This window comes from Falco rusticolus, chromosome Z (genome assembly GCF_015220075.1).
Source record: "Falco rusticolus isolate bFalRus1 chromosome Z, bFalRus1.pri, whole genome shotgun sequence".
NCBI classification, from domain to species: Eukaryota; Metazoa; Chordata; class Aves; order Falconiformes; family Falconidae; genus Falco; species Falco rusticolus.
In genome coordinates, this window is record NC_051210.1 from 7,453,813 (window position 1) to 7,480,504 (window position 26,692).

A 26,692-nucleotide genomic window follows, 5' to 3' on the forward strand; every position below is an offset into this window, starting at 1 on the left:
AAGCCAAACAAAGTCATACCTCAAATTTGCATTAGATTAGAAGGCCACTGAGGTTTGTAGCAGAAGTTAATTTCTGCAAATGACAGATCTGCATCTTTGGTAAATCTCCCAGTACCGACAGAGGGTTGAGGGTGTTTTATCACCCTGATTATGCATACAACCCTTCAAACTGACACAAGGTGACAGAGGGTAGAGGGTGATGACAGAGCCAGCGTCATAATGAGGAAGAAGATATTTATGGAAGCTGGTGCAAGGTAGGTATCTCCTGTGCTCTTGGGCGTTTGTGTTTAGAGATGCACTAGGAGCTGGTGGGGGTCCAGCTGGCTGGCAGGGGCTTCCAGGCCAGTGATATGAAAAGGCTTGGAAGCCCCCCAGGTTTGGATGCTGGCTCTGACAGGCATCCTGCAGGCTTCATCACTTCATGAGGGGCTTGAGACAGTAATCATGACAGCAAAACTTCTCTTTAGCCTGATCAGTAGCTGCTGGTTTCAGGGTTTTTTGTGGTTGTTTTTTTTTTTTTCCTTTTGCTGCCTCCTCCGCCCTCTCTCCATGGCATCCCCCCAACCCCCCACTGCTGATCTTGATACAAAAATGGAACTAAGTGGCTGGAGGCAGAAAAAGGGAGCAGAGGAAAGAGCAGGAGAGAGGGATGGGAGAGCAAACTGAGCAATGACCCATCTCTTCTGGTCACCAGAGTCACTGGACCAGCTCAGCAACTCATGAGGGTCCAAGGGGAATTCAGGAGGAAACTGTCTGCAAGGCGGGTGAAAAGGCAGAAAGGGTAAGGGGAATAAAGCTTCAGAGATCACGCATTTAAGTTCTTTGCACCTCCTCAGCAGGGCTCTGGCTCAGATCGAGCCATTGCTCTTGCATTGCCGTACGCCAGCAGAGCCGTGGTGCATGCAGCTGGCTGCATGCATAAAAATGCAGCGTAGTAAGACTTCTTTCTGACTTACCTAAGAGTGCTTTGAGCTAAGGTGTCCTGTTCCACATGTACTATGGTCTACAGTCATGGACATAGATGAGTGAGGTAAGACTGTGTAACTTCTCAAGCTGCTGTAACCAGACCTTGAGCCTAAGTCTTGAGACTGACTGTGGAGGGGTAAGCTGTACACCAGTGGACTTCACTGAACTTACATTCCCATGCAACCATTTTCCTCTAAAATAGTGTCTTTTTTTTTTTTTTTTTTAAATGAAGTTTTGTAAGAAACGAGATGCTTGTGAAAACTGAAGGGGGAAAAATAGATTGTGGAGGCACTTAATTTTCAACTAGTGACTTCTGGCTGTCACAAGTAGAAAAGAGCTCACACAGCCTCAACTGGTCATTTTGATATTTGTTTTTTACCAAGAAGAGATTGAAATTAAGCATTGAGATCTTGTGGGTACTTCATGGCTGCCGCAGGTTATGTTTATTTTAAAACCTTAATTGCACAGACAAATGTAAAGTAGCTCCTGGTGCACACAGACATAAGCCAGTTGCAGAACATCATTACAACCCATATGGCTGTAAAATTTGCTGCAGAGCATCCTTCGGCGCACTTCAGTCATTAAACTGTCATCTTTGCATTTTGTGTATTGATCGAGTGTGGTAGCTGAACTCTCTTCTCTTCGCCTTTCTTTTTTAAAAAATTATTTTTACATCAGAACCTTTATTTATAGCAGTCTAAAAGCAGAGAGCAAGAGAAAATGTGTATGACTTCTTTCCCGTATGACTAACTGTGTATTTTTCTTCATCATTAAGCTACAGGGTTTAGCTAAACTGAGTGATGAAAGGGTACTTCATATAGCATTGAGAGCATAAAAAATATGCCATTCAGGTTAAACTAAGATATAAAACAAACTTCATTTTCTGAATAACTTGCAAACCTAAAGTTCTGCAGTAACTAAATCTCTCTCACAAAAAAGTAATCACTGACTAGTTTCCCTCAAGCTCCAGATTGTGCCTGTCTAAATTGAGCTTCATTCTGTACCTGCCACTTTCAAATCCTTGCAACATCTTTCCTCTCTTCTATATTTATAAGCAGTTCCACTGAGCGTATTTGAGCCCCTGGCTCAGTCCTCTGGGTTTCAGCAGGCAAGTGGGGAGGGGGGTATCTGTAAGAAAACTATTAGGCTATCAGGCGTCTTTCCAGTGGGTAGATGTAAATAATACAAAGGAAAACCAAACTCTAGCACTGCTGTACTTGGCATCAGCTGTCCTTTCGCCCTCTTGGCCGGGGGGTGTTCCTGGGGATGCTCTGCACGAGCATTGCCACATCCATGGAGGTGTTTTTGGAGGTGGTCACTGGATGTATTAATTTTTGCCTTTATTTGAAATTACATAGGAAAAGCGTAAAATAAGGATTTCAATGGTGACATATTATCCAAGTACCTCAAAGCCTCTGAAAATAAGCCCAGGCCCTTAAGCTGTATGTGTTTTGCTTAACAGCTGCAAAAAAGTCATTTACATCTCCATAACTGTTAGTGGGACCAATGCCCAAACGTTAGCCATGTGTGGAGAGGTTGTTATTAATAATGGTATTGCAGAGATATGTAAGCAATGCATGGGAGCATCAAAGCCCCTGGTAGGAAAGACAGTCTGGACAACTGGGCCTGAGACTGGTCTCACTGTGGACAGGAGACTGCCAACACTCACATCCCTCAGCTCGCTTGCCATGACTGGTGTGACACCCGGGTTTTTTGGTGTTCACAGGAAAGACCCTTCCCCTCCTCCTTGCCCTGGAGACAGGGCTTGCCAGCTGGAAGAGCGGTTATCCAGCCAGGAGAGGACCACAGCTTTCCTTCTCCATCAGACTTTCCAAATCAAAGACAACATCGTCTCCTGCCTCCAGGGAAGCAAAGGTTATCAGCATGGGGAGACTGCTGCCCGGCAGCTGCTGGAAAATCACGTCCAGACCATTACAAGCATTGTTAAAAAGCTCAGCCAGGACATTGAGGTAATACGTGCTGAGGAGCATTTCCCTGCTTTAGTGATGCAGCTCTAGCCCGTGGTCCATTCAGCACTAATATTGGCTTCAGGAGCAGAAAAATACTCAACCTGACCACTATCTTTTAGTCAAATTCTGTTTTTTTCTGGTATAGTAGCACTTGCAGTTACTTGTTGAAAACAGAAGGGAGGGGTCTAGGGAAAGTAAAGAGAAAAAAAAAAAAAAGGAAAGCAAAATGAATTTGAAAGCAGATTAAGAGTTTTGGTCATGTTTTGATTCAAAGTTTCAGATTCTATTTGCTCTCAGTTTTGTTCGAGTGCAGGAGATTGAGTTTGAGGGAAATAAGAAGCATGCTGTATTTTCATCTCATGTGTAAATATCAAGGCTCGGTTTTGGGTTTACCCTTTAGTTTTGCCAGTGCAGATGTTCTACTACTTTATATAAACTCCTGCATGCAGACATAATCCAATATTCCTGAAGCTTTTCACAAAGCTCAGTGCAGACTAGAATGAAGGTTCAGGTTCATGTTTTATTTTGAGTTTACTGATGGTTCTGTGCTGGAAATGCATGGGATGCCCTTGTTCTGGCTAAATACCTTTGATTATTTGCTCTTTTTTGTCAAATTTATATGTGAAATTTACCAACACCTTCTTTGGGCAGAGATGTAAAGTACAAAAATATCCTGAAATAGACTTCTCCAGAAATTGGTTTTGTTCTCTGAAGTGTTAAATGTCTTACAAATACCACTAAATTCACAATATGTTTTGTTTTTCATGTACTTGGAGAAGTATTTGATCTTCTGCACTTATCTTATTTCTTAATTTCTTATTCTTATTCTTATTTCTTATCTTAAGAAATAGGTGGTCGTGGCTCACCTGAAATTAATCTGAATACAAACTAGGGTCTGCGTTCATTTCATGCTGATTTTATTTTCAATTTTATTTTCAAGATTTTGATACTATGGTGATACATGCTATAAACCCACTTATTTTAGATCATCCAATTCCTCTAACCCTACTCAGATCAAGTCTGTACAGGACTGTTTTGCTAGAAAAATGCCTAAGATGCTATTAGCACCTAATTCTGGTCTTTTCCCTTGGTTGGAAATGACTCTTCTCTAGGTCCTAATCTCAGGTGCGTGTTTTCTTTGCGTACTTTGGTGGTGAGGATTTGATAAAGGTAGAGCAGCGACAGCACAGAAAACAGCACAGTGGGACATGTCAATCAAAGCCACTACAGAATTCGTGGAGGTTTGGGGAATCGCTCCTGGCACGCAGCAAATGAGGCCGGTTGGGCAATGTTGATTTCTCAAGCATTTTAAAAAAAACAAAAAACCCAGGTCCACCAGGAAACATGACTCACTCGTACTCCAAATCTTCCCCAAAGCAGGAAGAACATCCTTCAAAAAAGCCTGCTCTGGGGAAAAGGCTGGCATGCTGTTGCCATCAGGAATGAAGCCAAGCCCCAGTACGCACATGCTTCTGCCAGAGCCAGAAAAATGCCCCCGCTGCCCCCACATCAGGGATGTCAAATCAACCAGTGCCAGGTGCAAAATGACCAGTCCCTTGACAAAGACATCCTTCACCATCCCAGGACAGGATTGCAAACTGCACGAGAAAAACATCAATAGTAAAAACCTCAGGGCAGAGGGGAGGCGTGCCTGGCATCACCTCTGGTAACAACTGTGAGCAGCCATGCCTCAGCCCAGGGCTTGCACACAGGCCAAGGGGTGACCACCAGCTGCAAGGATGGCATGGTGCACATGGCTCTCCTTTGCCCGGGGGGGAGGGGGGGGTGAACTGTGGGGTGGGAGCACTGTCAGGAGCCTGGGGAGCTAGATGGAGTAGAAGAATATTGATTTCCCTCAATAAACAGGAGGCTGCTGCTTTCCATCCTAAGGAACAAGTGTCTCACGCTGCTTTTGCCAGTGAGGGAGCGGTGGTCCCATGCAATGCCTCTGTCTTTGCAGACTTGTGGCATCAGACTTGCATTGCCATGTACACTGCCAAAAGCACACTTGAGTTGTGCAGTGTATTCAACCCTTTGAGAAAATTATTTCCTGACGCAGAGCAGAAATAGTGATGTCCAGTGTGCTCAGTATTTCAGTTATCCACACTCCGCATGCAGGGAGGCCAGGATTATTCAGGAATAACTGCATAAATGACAGACTTGAATTATGTTTTACTTCAGAGTTATTACAGCTTTCTGCACTCACCTGTGCCCCACTTTTGATGGATGCCAAAGAGCCTCACTTTTGCTGGAGAAGTGGGATGGTGGTGCTGCACGGGGACTCAGCAGGAGGGGTATTTGCACATGCTACCGCACCTCCCCTGTGTGCAGCAGCCTGGGAGATGTTTGCCCAGACTCCGATTGCAGGGGCACATCTGCAGGGGAACAGGCTCAGACACCACATCCAGACACACGAACTTGGGGCACCAGCACAAACCTGCTGAAACCCAGCCAGACTGCCCCTGTGCCCTCCCACAGCCCCGGTACTGGGACGAGCCTGTGTGACCCACAGGGCGGGCAAACCCATCTGCAACAACTTTGCCAAACTTCAAGCATTCTGTGTTTTAAATTTCCCCTGATATTTGTCCTTTCCTATATCATTAAAAACACACACACAAAAAAAAACCCAAATGGGGAAAATTTCAAACAAAAAGCCAATAAAAGCCACTCTTCTAGCACAAATAGGGTATTTGCCTAAAAAGGTTACAGCAGTGCTTAGACCAGGTGAAGTGCTGTGTAGTGCTGAATTACACTGAAGTATCAGCCCCAGGCCTCTTCTTTCAGCCTGGGAAGTAAAATTGGGAGGTTTTAGCAATCATTCCCCTGTTCCGCTCTGTATCTGTGAAAGGTTACAGAAGCTGCACAAGGGCTTGCTAAAATTAATGCTTGTGACACATTCAGATACCATCAGGATGAGCCACTTCAGAAAAGCCTACAGGGCAATTACTCCTTCCATCTTTAGATCAGACTTTTAATTCTGTGCAATAAATCAGATATCAGGCCACATACCGAGCAACAAGGGTAAAACAAGACATTAAAGAGCTGCTTATACTGACACACACATCCTTGCTCAGGGCTGGGTGGGTACATCTGTAATGCGCTTTACCAGCAGGGTCTGTGCCTTCACTGGAGCCAAAACCTGCCCTGCACAGGCCTATGTGCATTAAAAACATCTTTTTACTTTGCCAGGTGAGGTGCATTAGCTTGGACTAAGCATTCGTGCATTTGCAGCGCGGGCAGCCTCTGCTCGGGGCAGAGATTCTGCAGCCATCTCTGCTCTGCCTTGCCCACCTTGCAAAGCCTTGCTGTGATGCCCTCAGGTTGCTGCAAAACACTCAGCTTAGCTATTGACTCGCTCCTCGAAACACTTGGTATCCTCTGTTGAAAAAAGAGACTGACTTTAAAAAAACAGTATGTTATTTATTAAGGGCTGTGCTGTACTGCAGACATTTGAGTGGGAGAATAAAATTGATTTCCCCATGTTTCCATTTCCTACTTCTTGTGTGCTAGACTTTTCAACATAGAGCAGATTTTTAAAGGCAAAAATGGACATATTATTTATGCAGATAAAGGTTTTTGAGAAAAATACACTGTTACTTTCTCCAAGAAAGAAACAGAAGCTTTCAGACCTGCTGCTGTAAGTGGTGCTTTCAAACCCAATTTTTAAATGGAAAAAAAAAAAAAATCCAAAGCAGAAAACCAAAAGTGCATTAATGGTCTTGAATTTACAGGTTTTGGAGAGGCAAATAAGGACAAGGGATGGTGTCGCAGTAGAAACTAATTTTGCGGTTCAGAGTCTGGACTATAAATACATCCAAGGTCTTGGAGACCTGCGAGGAAGAGTGGCAAGGTAAGGAATGCATCACGGCCCTCATTTTCATCTCTGCTAGTCAATTTGTGCAGAGCAGATTCAGAGTGGGCATAAATGTACTTCGCACTCATTTTATGTCTCCATTTTAGTGCCAGATATGTGCTTTCACGCTCTCCATGTTAGAAAATTATCAAGCCAGGGAAAAATAACTATATTTTCCTGTTTCATTCTTCATCACACACTTAACATTTTGGGGATTTTTTTCCTTCTCCAGTCTGGCTAGACTCCAGTGGTTGTTTCCTCCTACTTAAACTCTCCTGTTGTTTCAGTAAAATCTTTTCTTCCTGTCTTGGAAAGTAGGTCTCGTTGAGCAAACAATTTCCTTTGGTGAGATTATGAGTTTTCATTGGTACAAGTAATTGCATGTATGTAACAGGTGGAGTTCCATGGGGCACTTCGAAACACAAAATATTATGATTAAAGAAAGACGAAGTGAAACTCTGCTATGTAGTATCAAGAGAGCACATGGATTAGGAACTGTCTGAACTGATATATTCAAAAATGTAATCATTATGGCATGTTCCTAGTGCATTTTTTTCCTCCAGAGGCCAGTCATATGCTTCTGATGCTGACATTTGTGGATAACACAAAAATTGGTCAAGTGAGGACAAGGTGGTCATAGAGAATAACTAGGAACATTAGCAATGTGGGCTGGTTGAGAAAAATGTACTTCATAAACCCAGTGAGAGACTGTTTCACAAGTGAGAAGTTTGGGGAATACAGCAGGTAAATAACTCACCGTGAGCTCTTACAACAATGCGGCATCAGAAATGCCAGGAGTGTGGTCTCGGGCAAAAGAAGCAGGGGACCAATAAACAGGGGGTGTATTTATGCTCTACACGTCGCACAGAGATTGAAACCAGAATACTGTGCTGAGCCCAGAGTCCCCTTTATGAAGTTAAAAACGTGTTATGGTGTAAAGGAGAGCCAGGAATGTGATGGTAGAACGAGGAAAAATTCTGCCTGACAGAAGTATACATCTATGTATAGTTTATAGAAAAAAATAAATCCAGAGATGTATTCATTCCCATGTATAACTACCAGGAGAGAAAGGAAAACAATCATAGGATACTGAAGGACTCCAGACTATTGCAGACACCCAAAAATCCAAAATCAGATGCTGAAGCCAACACATTCAAAGTTGGCAGGAAAAAGATGGATTTTTTTTTTAATCCTGTGGCTGATTAGCATTGGCACAAAATGATCCTTCCTGCAAGTCTCCTGATGTTTTCAAATTCAGGTTGGCAGGCTCTCTGGATGATATGCTTTTAGCAAACCTGTAACATTTGATGGGTGAAGTGTATTGCTTCACTTTTCCTGGTGTTTTCCTAGGTGAGATCCTTCCCTTCATCAGCTGCACGGGGGCTTGCTCCCAGCTACTGTGCTTCAGTGATTGCCTGCAGCAGAGAAAAGCAAAAGCACTTGGGGAAATCAGGAAAACAGGGTAACTGTGGGGGAAAAAAATGACCAGTCCACTTCTACTTGCATAAAGAAAAAAAAAATACAAACAAACCAAGAAACTGGAGGTCAAGTGCTCGTGGAGGTCCACAACACTTTTTACGGGGTCCCGCTTTCTCTTCCTTTCTTGCCGATTTTTCAGGTGCACTGGCTGGCCTTTTCCACAGGTAGAAGGAAGGGTCCCAAAACACATATTGCACATAAAAACCTATTCTGAGGGCACCAAAGTCATTATCTTAGCATGCTGGAAACTAAGTCCTTAGACCTTATTTATTTTTAAGGTGAGAAAAAGGGAAAATGACAGGTTTTCAAGCTTCGTCAAAACCTGCTGGTATTGCAGAGCCAGATCTGGTGTGTTAGCAGCATTTCAACAGCAATAATATAATGCAGTTTTATGCAAATGATTGTCGTTAAGCTAAAGCATAGTATAGTTTTATGTGATTCATGAATCATCAGCACTTTCATGTTTTTCTTTCTGTGGAAGTTCCCCTCTGGAAATACCAGTCCTCAACTGGGTGCCTGCCCCCAGGGTCGTGGCTGAGGGGTGAGCCAAAATTGACATAACAGAGGACTGCCATTACAGTGATGATTAATATTGTGATTTTTCACGTTTCTTTGCTCTTGAGTTTCAGGATTTAAAATTGCTATGTGTGTTAAGTAGAGCCCAGGCTTGCTGGAGACAAATGCATGTGTTCATATCGTTTACGTTTATTGAATTTATAGAAATCTTCCAAATGCAAACTTACGATGACAGTTTTCCTCTTGATTTGTACCCTAACCTTAATCCAAGAGTATTTGGGATGAAATGAACCTTAAATGGAGTCACTGCTCTTTCTCACAGCCAATGATTCATCCTCCTGTATTCTGCCATGTGTAAAGGATTAATACAATTAGCTCTTCTAATTCAAGTTGTGTCTATTCTTTTACTCTGTCTTTCCCTGAAAAATGGATGGAGAGCTTTTGCCAGCCACTGGGGTGGTTGTCCATTAATGCTTGGACCTTTTGACTACATTTCTACACCATGTAAACATTTATGTGTCAAGTAGGAGTGATCTTCGAAAAAACACAGCCTCCAGCATCTCCTGTATAGTGGCATTCCCATTAAATTAACTATATATTTTATTTATATCTTACTCTTCACAAGAATTCCTTTGGGCATGGGAATATGTATTATAGTAATAAGAATTAGGTAATCAACTGTAAAATAAACTACACTTCTGATAAATATTAATTCATTCTCTTCAGCCTCACCAACAAAAGAATAAATGAATGCACAAATGAATAAATAATGAACTTTTCACAGATGGTTATATTGTACTTATTTTTCTTGTGAGCATTTTGTTGCTTGGAGGGTAAGTCCAACATAGCACTAGACAATTAAAAGCCCTGGTGCATGCCCATGAAGTTACTTGACCCTTCATAAAATGCAGTAATTTGGCAAGTACAGCAGCCCAATACATACTGTTCCTTCCATGAATTTGGAGGATAAAGCTCCTTGAACATATAGCAGGTAGCTATATTCCTGTCTCTAATTAAAGCCTTTGATACAACCATCAGAGGCTTTTATTTCTTTTAATTTTTAATTTATATGCAAATCTCATAGGAGCACACTTTCTGTACTGTTCCCAGTCCATCTGCATGGCTGCTTGTGCACTCTCCAGCCTCTGTTTTGTACAGCTGGAAAGCCATGATCTCACTGCAAGCTGCAGAATGTCTCCTACATGAAATACCAAATTAGAGCAAGATTTAAGCAAGTTCCAAGTATCCCCACTCTTTTCGGGACTCAATCTGCCGAACTGCAATAATGCATTTAACTAATTTGCATGTAATAATGATATTATGTGCAGGGAAAAGAGATCTGAGCAGACGTGGAGACATAAGGCACATCAGTGGTGCTGGGAGTCTTTGCAAAGCTTGCCACATCTGGTGGTCCCCAGGCAGGGCTCTCACCCCTCAGGCTATGCAGTAATGCAGGTGTAGTTGCATTAACCCCATGCTGCAAGCCTAGTTTTCAAGCTTTTTGGATCCCGTCGTCAAATCCTCTGTTTTAAAGTATTCTCATAGAATATTCAGGTTTCTTTTCTTGTTACGGAAGTTATGTCTTCTTACTGCCACAGATCCATTAACCTTCATCTTTCTCACACTCTGCAACCCCTTGCAAAGCCTTGCAGTTGTTGCCTTGGGGTGGGATTTTCCTAAGGGAGTGATAAGCCATGATCTCTCCGATCTCTGTTGAAAGAGCTGGTCTACTTGTGGGTGCAGTCAGTCAGCAACCTTGCACCTCAACAGCGGCTTTGTGTCATTTGTGCTCGTGTGCCTCCACATTCGCAACCAGCACAAGAAGCCCCCAGCCCACTGCAGTGCTGCTTGTCCCCTGTCCTGATGGGGACCTTCCAACCCCCAGGACCATGGTCCTCCACCACCCTCCCTCGCTGGCTCCTAGCTTCTTTTCTAGCTTTGCAGGGGGAGAAGCTGTGGTGGCAGTCGGCTCCGAAGCAGCATCCTCCCTTTCCATGTTCACACATCCATGTTCACCTTTGCAGCTATTTTGTACTTGTTTTCCAAATCAATGGTTTCTTTGATCGAAGTTCTGGCCTTTGTACAAAGCCTCTATTACCTGAAGTAACTTTATTAAAAAAAAAATGTCCTTCATCTACAAGCTCTGTAGGTGTATCACAATATCTAAGCATCATCAGGAGATGACGAAAAACTGGTCTATTTAAACTGTCAAAATTTCTCTTTAGATCCTTTACCTGTCAACAGCACCAGCTGTATTCAGTGGTGGTGCTTTGGAGGATAATTTCTCTGGCATTGTAAAACTTACCTGTTTTCTTCACACAACTTTTATTCTGTTATTTATAAGAAATTGTGCACTGCTTTGTGCCTGTAAGGTATTTTTTCCCCCACTCTTGTTCTAAGTACTACCAGCACTGGGGCAGGCAGTCACTTCTGGGGCAACAGTGTGAAGGTGGGGTGCAGGAGGGGAAGCCTGTGTCTCTTTGCTCACGTCAAGTATCTATATAATGTTATATGTATATTTACATAGACACAGAAGAAAATCTTCTTGATCAAATTAAAAAAATATATTTTTAATATATATTTACCTCTATACTGATACTATACATACACGATGTGTGTGTGTGGAAATGGAGAGAGATTTATAGATTTATAGATATATACACACACGTGAAAAACAGGGGCTGAAACAGCCATTCCTTCCACCTGGCGAGAGTAGCTCGTTGAGTGTTATTCAGTGCCTGTGCTGCTCAGTTCATGCTGCCGCCCTCAAATCATTTATTTGTTAATTTTAAATGTGACAAGATATTTTGCGGAACGCAACTGCAAGCATTTAAATAGCAAATGACAAATGCTTCTTACAAAACAGCAAGGTTTTTTGCTGTAAAAGTGATCTTCCCCAACACCTGGGTCCAGCCAGCGGAGGCTGCAGGCTGGGTTGGGGCAGCAGGATGCCATCTCTCCTGGTAAGCACCCAAAAGTTGGGGGTGCTCAGAGTTCAGACTGGACTCCTAATTTATGTGTCAGATTTGATTTATTGAGATCGCAGAGCGGAATTTAGGGGGGACCCAGTCTGGCAGGGTGAGCTGTGGATGGGTCCTGCAGACCCCCTGGAGCCCATGGGCATCACTGCTGCAGTGGAGGGCATCCCTCCAGCTGCCTCCTGCTTCCTCACCGTAGTTCCAGCAGCATTGTAACGGGCAGTAACGTCTGGGAGCAGACGGGGGTCAGGGTTGTTGCAGTGGGGTGTCTCTGCCTATTTTGCCACTTGCCAGGGTGGTCCTGGGGCGATGGATTTGAGCTGGCAGCAGCGCATGGAGACCGGCACCTGCCTTCAGCCACTCTCCAGTGCCCCCTGCACAGGCTTTCGTCTCTGGTTTGACCACAGGTGTGAGGCAAGCATTGCGAAGCTGTCAGAAGACATCAGAATCATCAGGTGTGAGGCCCAGAAGACTGATAAAGAGATTTATGGCCTTCACTCTGCCCTCAAAACTTGTGTTGGCGATTTTGAGAAGAAGGTGAGTAGAGAAGCGTCCAGTGCAATATCTGGTGAGTGGTGACTATGCACACATAGATACAGCTTCTTTTCCTAACTGCTGACCAATATTGAAGACTGATATAGTATTTATTAAATATGTCAGGATTTTTAATAAAAAAATAAGTTTTCCATGATACTATAGAATCATAGAATACTTTGGGTTGGAGGGAACCTTTGAAGGTCATGTAGTCCAACCCCACTGCAATGGGCAGGGACACCTTCCACTAGATCAGGCTGCTCTCAGCCCCATCCAACCTGTCCTTGAATGTTTCCAGGGACAGGGCATCCACAGCTGCTCTGGGCAACCTGTGCCAGTGCCTCACCACCCTCTTTATATCTAGTCTGAATCTACCTTCTTTTAGTTTAAAACCATTAACCCTTGTCCTGTCACTACATGTCCTTCTAAAATGTCCCTCTCCAGCTTTCTTGTAGGCTCCCTTTAGGTACTAAAAGGCCACTATAAGGTCTTCCCTGAGCCTTCTCTTTTCTAGGCTGAGCAAGCCCAGCTCCCTCAGCCTGTCTCCATAGGGGAGGTGCTCCAGCCCTCTGAGCATCTCCATGGCCTCCTCTGGACATGCTCCAACAGGTCCATGTCTTTCCTGTGCTGAGGACCCCAGAGCTGGATGCAGCGCTGCAGCGGGGGTCTCACCAGAGCAGAGTAGAGCAGCAGAACCCCCCTCCTTGACCTGCCAGTCTTGCTGCTGGTGATGCAGCCCAGGACACGGTTGGCTTTCTGGGCTGCGAGCGCACGTTGCCGGCTCACGTCCAGCTGTTCATCCCCCAGCACCCCCAAGTCCTTCTGGGCAGGGCTGCCCGCAACCCCTTCACCCCCAGCCTGTACTGGTACCGGGGGCTGCCTGACCCAGAGGCAGGACCTTGCACTTGGCCCTGTTGAACCTCATGAAGTTCACATGTGCCCACTTCTCCAGCTTGTCCAGGTCCCTCAGGCATGCCAACCGCACGACTCTGCTTGGTGTCATCTGCAAACTTGCCGAGGGTGGTGTGCTCCATCCCACTATGTCACTGATGAAGGCTTAAAACAGTCCCAGTCCCTTGAGGGACACTACTCATCACTGGTGTCCACCTGGTAGTGGTGTTTATAATAGATGTAAGTTAATAACAGATAATAAAAATATTCTAAGATATAGGGATCCTCAGATCATAAATGGCCCATTACGGTTTCTCAGTATCATTTATATTTGAGGGTGTCTGGAAATTTCAGTTGCAGACACTTTGGCACTAAAAAGATCATCTAAATTCACTCTTTTTTTCTTTAATTTTTAGGGTGGTGGCAGGGAGGCATCTAATAGCATATATCTAATTCCATATTAATTTTGGTAGTGCTTCAAAGGCTTTTGAAACTGTAACACTGAAAAAGTTGTGGAAAATGGTGTTTTTTTCTGTGTGGTGGGGTTTTTTTCTCCATGGAGTGCATAAGCCAACAGTGGATGTAGGTGGCCTTTGCATGTGAGAGGTTCGCTATGCTCAGTAGTGGTTTTGAAGCCTCTAGCAGGATTGGGAGCATTAACAGTAATATTTTACAATCCAGGTGTACCAGAAAATTCAGTTTTCTAAACCTGCAGCATGACGGCTTTCTGCTCCTGCTCCAAACTAGACGTCACCTGTGCCTGCCAGGATTGAGCAGATGTGGGACATGCAATTTCTCATGCACTCTGTTATTGCATATAATCTCATTACCATATTTTGAATGCATCTTCTGTTGCACAGGGCACAATGCCAGTTGTCATGTACCTTGCCTACCCAAGGCCCTCTTCTCCAAGGAAAAATCACTCATGACAGAACTTAAACAAAGATATTTACCTGGAATTCTGTTAAAAGGCACTGTTTGGACATCTGTGCACTTGAATACCTATGAAAAATGTTCTTCTGTACCTGGAAGCAGGGAAGGGAAGTCTGTGTTACTTGCATGAAACAGTACACAAATTCATGTGAAAATAAGTCAGGGTAGACATGGAGCAGGATGCAGAAGGAACTGCCTCAGCTGAAAAGGGAAAGAATTGCTCTCAAGTGACTGTAGGAGACAAGAAAGGAAAGAATTTCTGAAAAGAAAATTTTCTTCTGTTGCTGTAAAGGAAGGAGGTACCAACACATTATGAGTCTTCAGTGGCACCTTTTTGACGTCGATGTGCCATGGTTACCAAGCATGTGGTGGCATCTACTTGCCGGGATTTTTTTGGTACTCATTAGGTATAAAAACTTCTGGGATTTTATATAAGATTTTATAAAATCTGCTGGGTTTTCACATCTGCTTTAATTCATCAAATAACCAGGGGTAGGCAGGCTGAATCCATCATCCCTTGCATCAGACTGCTCTTCAAGATCAAGTGTTTACCTGCAGCAGCAGGTAACGTAACCCAGGCTGCACAGGGAAAACCCTTGGATGGTGAGGGGTCACACGAGAAATGGGTTTCTGGTGGCTGCCAGTCTCCTGAGTCACTCACATGCCATCTTCCAGAGGCACATGGACTTCTAGCTTCTCTTGAAATAGTGGATGCAGTTGCTGGAGCATCCACGGTGTTTCCAAACCACTCCAGTGTGCTGTATCACCAATGTGTCGGGAGCCCTGGGCATCACATTTTCACACCAACTGTGATGTGCAGAGCCAGGTGTCTGCAGGTGATGGGCAGGCAGCTCAGGGCCCTGGCTTGCCAGGCCCTCCAAAGACTGAAATTGCAACTCTTAGATGGGGTATTTCCACCTTTTCCTGCCCATAGACCCCAATGTGATCAGGCCACTGCTGCCAAGGCCACGAGCACTTGCATGTCCATTCCTGCAGGACACGGGGTGCTTGGCTTCACCTCGCAGGTCCACCTTGTTCTCTGCATCCCAACTGAGGGCTCTCAGCCTGCTGGTTGCATTGGTGAAGCAATCTATTTTCCCCTCACCCCAACAATGAATGATCCTGTGAAAGGGGCATCTCCAAGCAAAAGAAGTCTGAGAGAGCATTAGGTACCTGGGAAGTCCCACAGCCTAGAGACCCTGGGGCTGTGCAGAGCTGGGGCTGTGCACCCCAACACAGATGCGGCAGTGGGGGCAGACACTTTGAACAGGGTCCCCCAGGTACCATCTGGGTGCTGCAGCCACCAGATCATCTGTTAGTGCTGGAGAGTTTCTCTTTGCTCTTCTTGGGATGCCATTAGGTGTTGGGCAGCCAACACTTTGCAACATGCATGCGCTTTCATGGATTTACCCCTCGGTTTCTGCCACTGATGGGGAGATCTGAGTGGTGCCCGATGCTCTGTTCAAACCACGTGAGTGTTGCTTACCCCTGCATCTAATTGCGAAGCCTGCATCTAAAAAGACATTTGACTTCAGAATGTCTTACAGCCTTGGTGACTCTGAGCTCAAGTCTTCAGTCTTTACTGAATACTGAATGAAATTACTTGTGAGAAAGGTTCATTTTTGTGTAGTTGTACCTTGATGTTAGTTGGTTTTTTCCATGCTTGCAATTATAATGCATATTTAAATGTAAGTGCTCGTAGTCTGGCTCATAAAGGCTTTCTCTGCTGAATTCTCATTAGGTAATGCAGCTATTAGGCAAGATAGAGACTTCCAACTCTGATCAAAGCTCGAATTTAAAGACAGTCCAGGGAGAACAACATCACAAATTGCAACTTCTGGATTTCAAGTAGGTGATGGAGAGTTTTTCATTATGATAATTCATCTTGAGTGCTTTAGTGTGATGAACAGGTTGCCATGAAAGAGCAAAACAAACCCATTAATTAACATGCATTCAAAACACTAAGAGACAGTTAATGAAGATCTATGCCATAAAATAATGAAAATACATAACAAAAGTATATTGTCTTGCAAGCTAATTGTTAAAATGGGGCACTAAATGCCATCCTGTAAGAAGAAAGGTATGAAACCAATTAACTTTCCATACTGAAAAAGAAGGCACCAAATACAAAGACACTATTTACCATTATAACTGGGGCTAATTTGTGACTTGCCTAATGTGCAGAACAAGACATCTGCTTTAGGCACTTGCAGACTGTCAGCTCATTTCAAAGACAGGCACCCAGGGCAAGGGTGCTGGTGACAAAGAAAGGTGGGCAGAAGGCTGAAGTAGCTGCACAGCCACATGTGCTCACAGATTTGTGACTGGTTCCTTACTTACCTAGTACATTTTTCCTATTCTGGCTGCAGAAGTATTTTTAGAGTGTCATTTTAATCTTGGTGAGTTCTAGAGAGGAGGGAGCTCCAGGGAATGATGCAATGAACAAAAGCATCTGGCATCCATATCAAGAACAATGCAAAACAGCCCAGCAATGAATAGCAGAGCCAGCACAAATAATTTAAAATCTAATTATAATAATCCTGCAATAATGATATTTCAAAGGCAATAGTTCCACTCCTTAAAATGGTGAAGTATTGAATAAAGATTTATTTTAATTAAGATTTTATCTGAATTGTATTCAGAAGTAAAAATTGGCTTGAACTTTAAACAGAAGAAGGTTCTTATCAAGAGAACAGGAAAAAGAATCGGTGTGAATGGGGAAATAATAGCAATTAATTAAAACCGGAAAAAGGGAAGAAGGAATAGGGAGGCAGAGAGCAGTGGATGATGGAGATCAAGATGATATGAAAGGGACAAGGAATGAAAACAAAATAAGAGGGACGAAGGAATGGTACAACACCAGAAAAGAAAGAAATTGGAAAACTGAATTGAAGTAAATGCTGAGTTTCTCAAAAGTTAATGAAACCTTACTGCCACTGTCAGCAGAAACAGGAAGCTTGAAAAAAGTTGACTTTCCAAACACTGAGAAGTGCTGGCTTTGTGTATTTAACATAAAATAAAAAATACACATTTACTAAACATTGAGATTTTATTCTAGTTAATATAAAATTTAATTAAAATGGCATGCCCTTTTGGGGAATGTCTGTCTCCTTTTATATTTCTCCTTTAGAAGTCTACCAGATTTATGTATTCTTTTTATAGAGCTGAAATAAAATTTAACTTCTGGAACAGACTGGAGCTTCCGCATAAATCTTGGCATGTTTAAATCATCTTTAAAGCCCAGAGTTACCTTGTCAGTTGACATGCAGCTGTCTGGGACCTAGTCATCTTTGACTGCAGTCTGGCAGTTGTACTGTAAATGTACAAACTGATAATGTTACCAGAAAAAAAATTTTAAAAAAGATTAATTTTAAGTGTATTTCATGGGAGTTGTGCCTTGCTCAGAAATATAGCCCTTCGCAGGGAAGCGATGCTTATCTCTCAGGGTTGGTTAAGTTGGAGTAGCTGCATTCTACCACAGAAAGTCAATTCAGTCGGCAAAAGATCAGTTTTCACATGTGAAGGTTTGTTGTAGCTCTCCTGGAGTATGTTTTTATTAATTATCCACAAGCGTCCCCTTATTAATATTTCAGGGCTTTGCTGGGCCAAAGACTATGGCAAATCATCTGCCCCTGGAGCCTTGCTGCTGCTAGATGTATTTTTGTAAGCTACATGTAGGAGGGATGCTAATCGAAGGAGGTTTAAAATAAAATAAAACATGTTGGTGTTTTATTATTAATAAGAAGTCATTAATGTTAAATCACCATCATCATCATCTCGCCATTGTCAAGTGTGTCCCTTGAGATGGGCCCCAGCCGCCTTTGTCCTCCTCAGCAGAGCCACGTGCTGGCTGTGGTTCACAGGATTTGCATCCCAGAAAGACTGTTGTGATCATTTGGTCTGGACCACACAGGCAGTGTAACCTCACGGTACTGCTAGTGTGGTTCACAGCAGTCATTTTCAGTATTTGTTAAATAATTTTAAATAAAATTAATTATTTCTGCAGATCTCCCCCTTCCCCCCGAGGCAAGCCAAATCTTATTCTGTTGTCTAAACGCAGTTTCAAGTAATTAATTTTTAGATTTAAGTATTTCCTTCTTCCTCCTTTTCCAGCGTCAGGGAAACTGCAGCAATGTCAAACGCCACTTGCCAGCTACGCAAAATTTGGGTTGGAGCCCTTGAACAAACCTGATCATCAATTCTGTCACCCGTCATTAACTCATATTCACCCATTAAATGATATTCCCCAAAGCTGTTCAGTAATCCTAACACAAACGATGGCAAGAGACCTTGGTTTTATGCCTGATGGATTGAAATATCCTGATTACACATATAGATATGAAAGTGTAGTCATCATTGGTGGTCTCTATCATCAGCATGCTCTCACAGTATGCTTTTATTTCCTCGTGAACAAAGATGAGTGCTTCAGGAAGCAAACTCTGTGTGCGTGTTCAGAGTAGGACTACAAATGACAAACTCTATATGAAAACAACATGTTTGTCTCATGAAAAGTCAAATCGTAGAACTACTAAAATGAGTGATAGTGATAAAGTGACCTAACAGGCTGCTTATATAGAAGATCTTGAAATTACACGGTCTGTAGCAAACGGCAGTAACATACCACTTAGAGAGATTTTGCTATCATTAGTGTTTTTTATCACATTTACAGTAACTGTTGATGGTAATTATCACTTCATTAGACTGATACAGAGCTGTTATCAATCACTCTGTATAAAAAATACTTTAACTCAAACATCATTTTGAAAAGGGATACTAAATATTAGAAGTGCTGTAAGCATTAGGTCTGGTTATAAAATTCTGCTCCTTACCTGTTGGTTTGTATCCTACGTGAGGCCCAAACAAATTTTAAGCAATCATTGTTTGCATTCAAGTATGTGTTAGAAATGAATACAATTACATTAATTTTTTTCATGACAGTCCTACAATCGGGTCATATGCACAAGCATGAAAATTTGTATATATGACTACAGCTTGGACCTAAGTTCATCTCTTGTCATGGTTCATGCTGTAAATTACATGTTTCAGCACAAGAAAATCAAAATCGAAACCATACAGCTCCCTTTAACTTGACATTTTTCAGATTTGACCCAAGCAGCATGTTTTTTCAGCACTCTTGCCTGTGGTTCCCTGTCTTCTCCGGGTGCTGCTTGCTCTGTCCTGGGTGGGCTTTCACATTTCTATCCACCTACTGCCTCAAAGACAACTCTGTATTCTCTTTTTGGGTTAGTTATACACTTTTTTTTTATCATTATGAACTTCATTTTCAGACCGCAAGTGGCTGCGCTGCTCTCCCTGATGCCCAGTGGTGTGGCTGACGTTCAGTGGGATAGTGCAGTTTCTTCATCTGCTTCAGAGTTAATTCAAATGGGAAATTAACATTTTTCAGCCCTCAGATATTTTCCTAAAGTAGACCACAATACATAAATCACATTTTGGCATGTAGGTACAACCTCCAAGGTAAGGATTAATAAAATAATTGAGCTTAGGGCTTGTTAGGAAGAAAACTATTGAGGAGATTTGGAGTAATTTAAGCAATTTACTCAAGTGACTCAGGACTCCTCCATAACACTGACTAAGCCTCAGTCTTGTTACTAAAAAAAATACTCATAATTTTAGGTTGACAAGTATTGTAAGTGACTTCAGGGATCAGATACAGACTCATCGGAAGTGGACAGAGGCGCAGCAGGCACGCTCTGAAGAAGATCAAGCACAGCACAGGCATCAGCTGCTTAACTTGGTGAAGGAGAGACTGGTAAGAAACTGGCAGTGGAGGCACTGGGGTGGCCCACATCCCTGCCAGCAGTGGGAGCAAGAAGCACTGGTCCCATCACCTTCATCCCGGCAGGCACCAAATAACGCACACAAAGCCCGAGGTCTAGCACAGAACCAGCTGCCTTGGGATGCAGCCAGCAAAGCGATGAGTTACAGAAATCAGGTGATCACAGGTTAATTTATTTTGGAAGGGATAGCTGGAAATTCATAAGGCTCAACATCTCGCTCAAACCGGGCCAACAACAAAGTCACAGCTTGAGCTTCGTCCAAGTGATTCTTGTTTCTGAGGATGGAATGCTCCGGGCATCCCAGGAAATAAAACTCTTCCCTGATTAAGGCACAATTTCACATCTGTGTAACCCTGATATACCTGACCATGGCATTTTCCTGTCCCAAGGTGAGCATCGGTGCCACCACTGACCAGCCAGTTTCACTCACTGACAAGCTCAGAAAAGGAAGGGAGGGTCTGTGCAGATCCTGCCTGGCTTTAAATATAGGCAAACCCTCACCATCCTGCGGTCGGTACATTAAAACGCAGCTTTTTTCGGTTCCACAGCGGCAGTTAGTGCTTGGCATGGGACCAATGCCTTTTAATTAATTCCTTCACAGCTTTTAAAGCTTATCCTCCTTTGCTGTGTGCAGTTCCTTGCACTTCAGAGTTCAAAAGTGATCAAAACACGATCGTAATGTCTTAGAGCCAGGATGAAGGTTGCTGATCAAAGACCAGAATCAGAAGTTGCTTTGAACTAAAATGCTCTTTCCTGAACTTTAGTCTCCATTTATTCTGCCTGATGATGGTCTCTTCTACTCAATGCAACCAACACTTAGTGCAGCTAGGAAGATAATAAAAATACTTCCATCTTGTCAGCCTCTATCTTGAAGCTACTCTTTGAGTTCCCTCCCTCCACTAACAGCATTTGTGATTATTTTTGCATAAACCACACCAAGGTCTGCAGTTACTCTCCCTTAAGTGAGACTGCTGTGCCAAAAAAGACAGTGTTAACAGGAGTCGGAGCTTTCAAAGCACTCTTGAATAGGTTGAATAAGGAATGCATTTGTTTTTCCATGTATGCACAGACATGCACAGGGGCTTGCATGGCACTCCTCTGGAAGCACATCTCAGTCCTCCGGAGCTAAGGAAACCTCAGCACAAATACTGGAGAAAAGCAGCTGGGGATGAGCTTCCACCTGTGCCAGGAGGGCACTTGTCCCAGCTCAGCCGTGGGCCCTGCGGTGCAGGCAGCTGCCCTCGGCAGCGTCCCTGTCTGCGCTCTTCGGCTGGGCTGGGGGGATGCGCCTCCAGCACAGCCGGGGCTGGGGGCTGGTGGATCTGGCAGGCTGTGTGCTGGTGATGGAGCCGTTCTGGGTGTGCAGAGCAGCAGCTCGGTTGTTCCTGGAGCTGACTCACTCCAGCAGCCACCTGCGCTGCACAGCAATGTTTGTACACTCAGAGCATGTTCCACCGCCACGCTAAAACTCTGTTTGGGTTCAGACAGCTCTGCTGAGTGTGCAAACACCTTCCGTGGGAGGTAGAGCCATTGCCTTGGCCCCAGGACTCCCTTGGGCCTCAAGGGCTAAAGAAGGTCGGAGGATTTTGACCATACTGACCAGATTTGGAGTTGACCACTGGCCTCAGTGCAACTTGGAGACCGAGGAAGGGGTGGGCAGCCACACAGCTCAGGTTCGAGCATGCCTCAAGGAGGGGGAATTGTCTCCAAGAGCTGTGCTGTGCTCAGCAGGGGAGAGAGCTGCTTGCCATCCCTCAGGCAGCTCTTACATGGCTCAGCCTCCTTATTTACACCAGCAGCTGAGCTGGGTTTACACCAGCGTTGCACCCCTTAGGTTGGAAAGCTTGGACTTGAGATGGGTGCATGAAAGCAACCTGAGATAGGTGGTTTGAGTTCCCAGTCTCCCATTGCAAAATCTAACAACAAACCAGTGGACTTAAATGAATGAATAAATAAAATAATAGTTTAAAAAGCACCTTTGCCCTGGCCCAGCCTCAGTTTCCCAGTTTATTTGGTTTGTTGGGGAAGAGAGGATTGATGCATCCTCCAGGGTACCAAATCTCACCTGCATTTATTGATTATTCATGTGCTGTCACACATGGGATTAGGAAGCAAGACCAATTAAATGCGTGGTTTGGCAGGAGGCAGGTTAATGTGGGCATGTGTTTATATGTACTATAAACCTGTGTTATGTATTTAAAGGAAAGAGCAGAAAAAAGAGTAGAAGAAAAGCTCCTACTTCTGTCATTAAAGCTAGAACAAACATCTAAGCCACAGAAATATGAAAAGCAGTTGAACCAGATGAGAACTGATGAAAAAAACCTGCATGCAAGAATCACCAGGTTTGAAAGACAGATCTGGAAGGAGCTTGAGGAAATCCAGAATGAATACAGATCAGGTGAGGATGGGCTTCCATGCAATTTATTTTAAGAATAAATTTATATAGTAACTTGCTGTTTCAGAAAATACGTTACAGTAAAGACAGAGAGACATTAACATTACTATTTCTGTCTCCCAATCTGCAAAGACCGAGGTGTATGGGTTAGCACACTTGTCTTTGCAAACAGCATGACATTTGCACACAGGTTACTTTCTCTTCCTAAGAATCTCAGGGTAAGACCTTTTAAAAGGCAATTTCACAACCTGTTTTCCAGATTTTTTAAGAGCACCTATTTCTCCTGTTAGCCCCTAACCCTTGCTGGGAGGCACAAGTCATTCCGTTTTGCACAGATCCTGCTGCTGAGGGCGCATTTGATGGTTTTCTACCATTTCCATCCTTTACTCTTGTTCTCAACCGACAGTAGCTGGAGAAAGGCATCTGGATGAGTCACAGCTTCCCGACACAGACCATACGTTGTGCAAGTGGAGAGGGAAGCAGTTAGATAACGCTGCTGAATGCACGGCAGCTGCTTCCTGGGGCAGTCACAGCAATGCTCCCACAAAGCATGAACTGCTTTACCGATCTGAGATGATTCTGGCCTTTCAACTTTCAGCAGCAATTAGGAAGGCTTTCACCTGGCACTGAGCACGCGGCCTTCCCAAGGCAGGTTTCACCTACTGTAACCTGCCCTATGTCACTCAGACGTAGCTGCTGTGGTACCCTCCACTCGCAGCTGATCGTGGAAACACAGTGGACACATCAGTTTCCCCCAAAAAATCACTCAGCCCTCTCTTCATGAGAACAGATGGCTGAAAATCATCACACAAGGGCTTCACATCTTACATGTTCTCACTTGAAACTCAAGCGTCTGGCTCTCATCTTCCAAGCTGTCTGTGATTGAGGGCCCCAGCTCTTCAGCTCCAGTTCCTTCATCCTCTGCAACCACCTACAAGCTCTGCTCCAAGGCTGTAGCAAACCAAGCTCTAAATTAGTTAAAGTCTTTGCGCAGCTTTGACACAGGAAGGCCTGGTTGTCTACGAGACCATCTGAGTGAGCACAGGACGGCATCTTAAAGAAAGCTGTGGCTAAGAAATGTCAGTATAGAAAATGCCGGTGCTGAGAGGAGAGAGTCCTTAATTTCAAATTCCTGCCTGCAGAAATTAACAACAGAGTAAATCTGTTTATACCAAACTTTGGCCATGCTTGTGTTCAAATTCAAGTCCAAGGATTGCTCTTCCCCGTGGCATTCCTCCGGCAGGGGCTGACCCCAAAAGCGGGGAAAGAGGCCACTGAAGAGGTGCAGAGCAGCTTGAAGGGCACAGAGGCAGCCTCTAGACTGTCTCAGCAGCTGTTTGTGCTTCAGCACAGATTGGCATCTTGGAAATCAGAGACATGTCTGGAATTTATAAAATTCTATGCAGCAATTTGGTTGAACACTATCTAGACTGTAGCAGTAACAAAATTAAACCATATTAAACAACCGTTGCAAAAAGAAAAACATGTCATCAGCTGCCATGTTACAATTAGCAGTTTAAGAACAAAAAATAAAAAGAGGAAGAGAATTAATTTTACTCCACTGTTAGGCTGCTTGCTTGCTAATAAGTTAACACGTGACATGCTTGGACAAATGTGAAGAACTACTACTTCATAATTTGAAAGTTATTGCAACCTGGAAACAGCTAGGTAACAGCAGCTTACAATTCTACTTTTCCAGTCTATATTTAATAATATTTGACTGTACAGTGGTGCCACAAAGATGTATCAGGTGCTTTGTATTTCTGTTTTGGAAAAAAGCGTGGCTGCATATTGCCATCTCTCTCTTTTTATACACCTGTGTACAGCTGCACAAGCACATAGCCAGTGATGCTGAGCTCCTGTTCTCCCAGAATTGCATAAAAACCCAGCATCTGATTCAGATTAAGGGTAACTCTTACAGCTGCTACAACTCCGGGATACCCATGGCACCAACCTTGCTATCTGGTAGGCGGGCTGCAGCAGTGTCAGTATCCCATAGGAATACAGAGTCTTTGATTCAAAATAAGGACTGCAGACTTAAAAAAACACCAGACCAGATAAAACAAACCCAATGCTCAATGGGAAAAAAAAAATGCTTTAAAAGCTAACAATACCCTTGGTTTTAGAGACAGTATTTTCTTTCCTTCACACCGCAAATCTGATGTCAATTGCAATTTACTGCTATGCATAATCATGCTTGGTATTGTTCAATGTATTGGAAGATACAAGTCCTATAGCAAGGAGCTTGCAACCCAAGCTGCTCAGGCATGCCTATAGTATTCAATAAAATGCTGAAATAGATTTGATGTGCTCTGTATTAAATGTGGGTCAGAAACCCTTGCAAAGAAAAAGAAAGCTCTTTTAATGTGTTGAAAGCGACCACTATTTGATGAATTCTTTCTATTCTTCTACCAGGATTTCAATCCATTCGCGAGTCTCTGGAGTTGCTCAAGCAGATACAGAACACAAAGCTGAAACTTGAAAAAAAGAAAATTCAGAAAGACATGAAAAATAGACAGTGAAAGTGACCTCCCAGAAGACTTAACACCAAGAGCAAGCCTTGTCAACCCTTGCAGGTGCTCTCTCCAGTGGGAAGCAGCACGGGGTTAAAGACGTAGCCTTTAGACACACCTGATTTTGTTCTCCCCTGTCCCTGAAGGATCTGACTGCTACTTAGGATACTGTGCAGCCAGAAAAACAACAGCTCTGTAACACTGTAAGAGGCTGCGCCGGTGAGACCCACCATCGCCACAGCAGATGTGTTGTCTCAACATTGCTATGGCAGGAAACTCACGCCACCACCACAGTGAATGATCTATCTATACATTGTTAAGGCAGGAAGGTAACACCACTGCCACAGAAGGGATTTACCTCTACATTGTTAAAGGAGCAAACCGACTGACGCCATGGAGCAACGGGGGAGGCTGATCCTGCAAAACTCAACCAAACCCCTGTGCATGTGCCCAGCCCTGGGGTCAGGGGAACAAGGTGCCCAAAGGCCCCTGAGGAATGTTGGGCACATACACCATTGCCAGGTGGAAGGTGTGGTTAAGCAGAACAGCTTGTAACAGCTCTAAAAAACCGGAACCAACTAACATTGAACAGAATGTTCCCCTGCCAGACTTGGAAATGAATTGGACTGTTGGGACGCCACAGCTCTGGGGTGGTAGCTACTGCTGTGAACTCTTTCATTCTTTCCTCTTTCTTTCCTTCCTTTCTCTCTTTATCTCTCACTCTCTCTCCCTTTGCATTCGCAGATTTATTGTTGGGCAAATAAAGTTCCTTGGTTCTTGACTCCGTTTTGAGTCTTAATTCTGTTCCCGAGAATACAAAGAGAACCACGCTCCGGTCTCGGACTGGCATGTGACAAAGACCAACAGACATTTCCACAACAATTTTAGAACATACTACTTTGCTGTAGAAGAAAAGTTTAACTTTAAGGATTTACTTAAAATTTTACAAGCAGATTTCACACAAAAGTATTCATATCATTTAGAGGACTTTAAGAAGACAAGTATTCAGTAACTAAGCATCGTTAGCCCAGTCGTGCCATAAGCGACATCAGGTTTTGATTGGTGTAAACATTGGAATCAGGCCTAGTAAATTCCTCCAGCTCCAAACAGCATCATGAAAGCTGGTATGAAAAAATCTACTGATGCATGATTTGGACCTGTTATAACGAACTATAGATCATTAAAAGTAACTGATAAATTGGGTACAGGTGAGAAAATGCAACTTAATTATTAGCAGATACAGTTTTAAGAAGGTTTATTTCTCATCTTCTCTGAGTAAAAGTGGTAATTTGCAGTAGAACACTCAAAAATGTAACTGACAGTATGGGTTTTGTTTGGCTTCAAAAAACAAGAAAAACAATCTTGAAGTAAGGAGGAAAACTGGGAGCAGGGCAAAAGAAGCATGTCTATAATTTCCCAACAGAAGCTCATAGGAGTTATTTAGCAGGGAGGCCAGAAAACATGGTCACAGTGCCGTTCCAACAGATTCAATTTCTATGGCACATTTGTTTCCAGAGAACCCAATACTGTCCATTGCCCAGAGAAGAAAATTCAAGGACTCAGATAATCCTTCTCCAATAATATATATCCAGGTCTCTTGTGCTCCTTGCTCTACAGAAAAGCAGGTTTCTGAAGCCATGGACTACAGGTGGCTTGTCTGAGAAGCCAGACCTGCACAGCAAGGTGGCTGAACCCGAATCGATGCAGTCGGTAGGGAACGCCACTTCAGCAATCAATCTCATTGCTCCTGCAGGTGGAAACTTGGGTACATTTAAACTTTTCCCAGTCAGTAAGAAGTCCTAGAAACCACTCACATCTGGTCAAAAGCAAAGAACAGCCACCTAAGTGGCAGATTTCTGCATG

The 26,692-nt window shown here is 43.6% G+C and overlaps 1 protein-coding gene across 1 annotated transcript; it reads left to right on the plus strand.

The window, feature by feature from the left end:
• The first annotated feature begins 219 nt into the window (after window positions 1-219).
• FAM81B (family with sequence similarity 81 member B) lies at window positions 220-24,838 on the plus strand. Its single transcript, XM_037373741.1, has 8 exons — window positions 220-254; window positions 2,429-2,936; window positions 6,668-6,786; window positions 12,170-12,299; window positions 15,862-15,968; window positions 19,758-19,893; window positions 22,124-22,319; window positions 24,732-24,838. The coding sequence occupies exons 1-8, from the start codon at window positions 220-222 to the stop codon at window positions 24,836-24,838; spliced, it is 1,338 nt and encodes a 445-aa protein (XP_037229638.1).
• The last annotated feature ends 1,854 nt before the right edge of the window (window positions 24,839-26,692 follow it).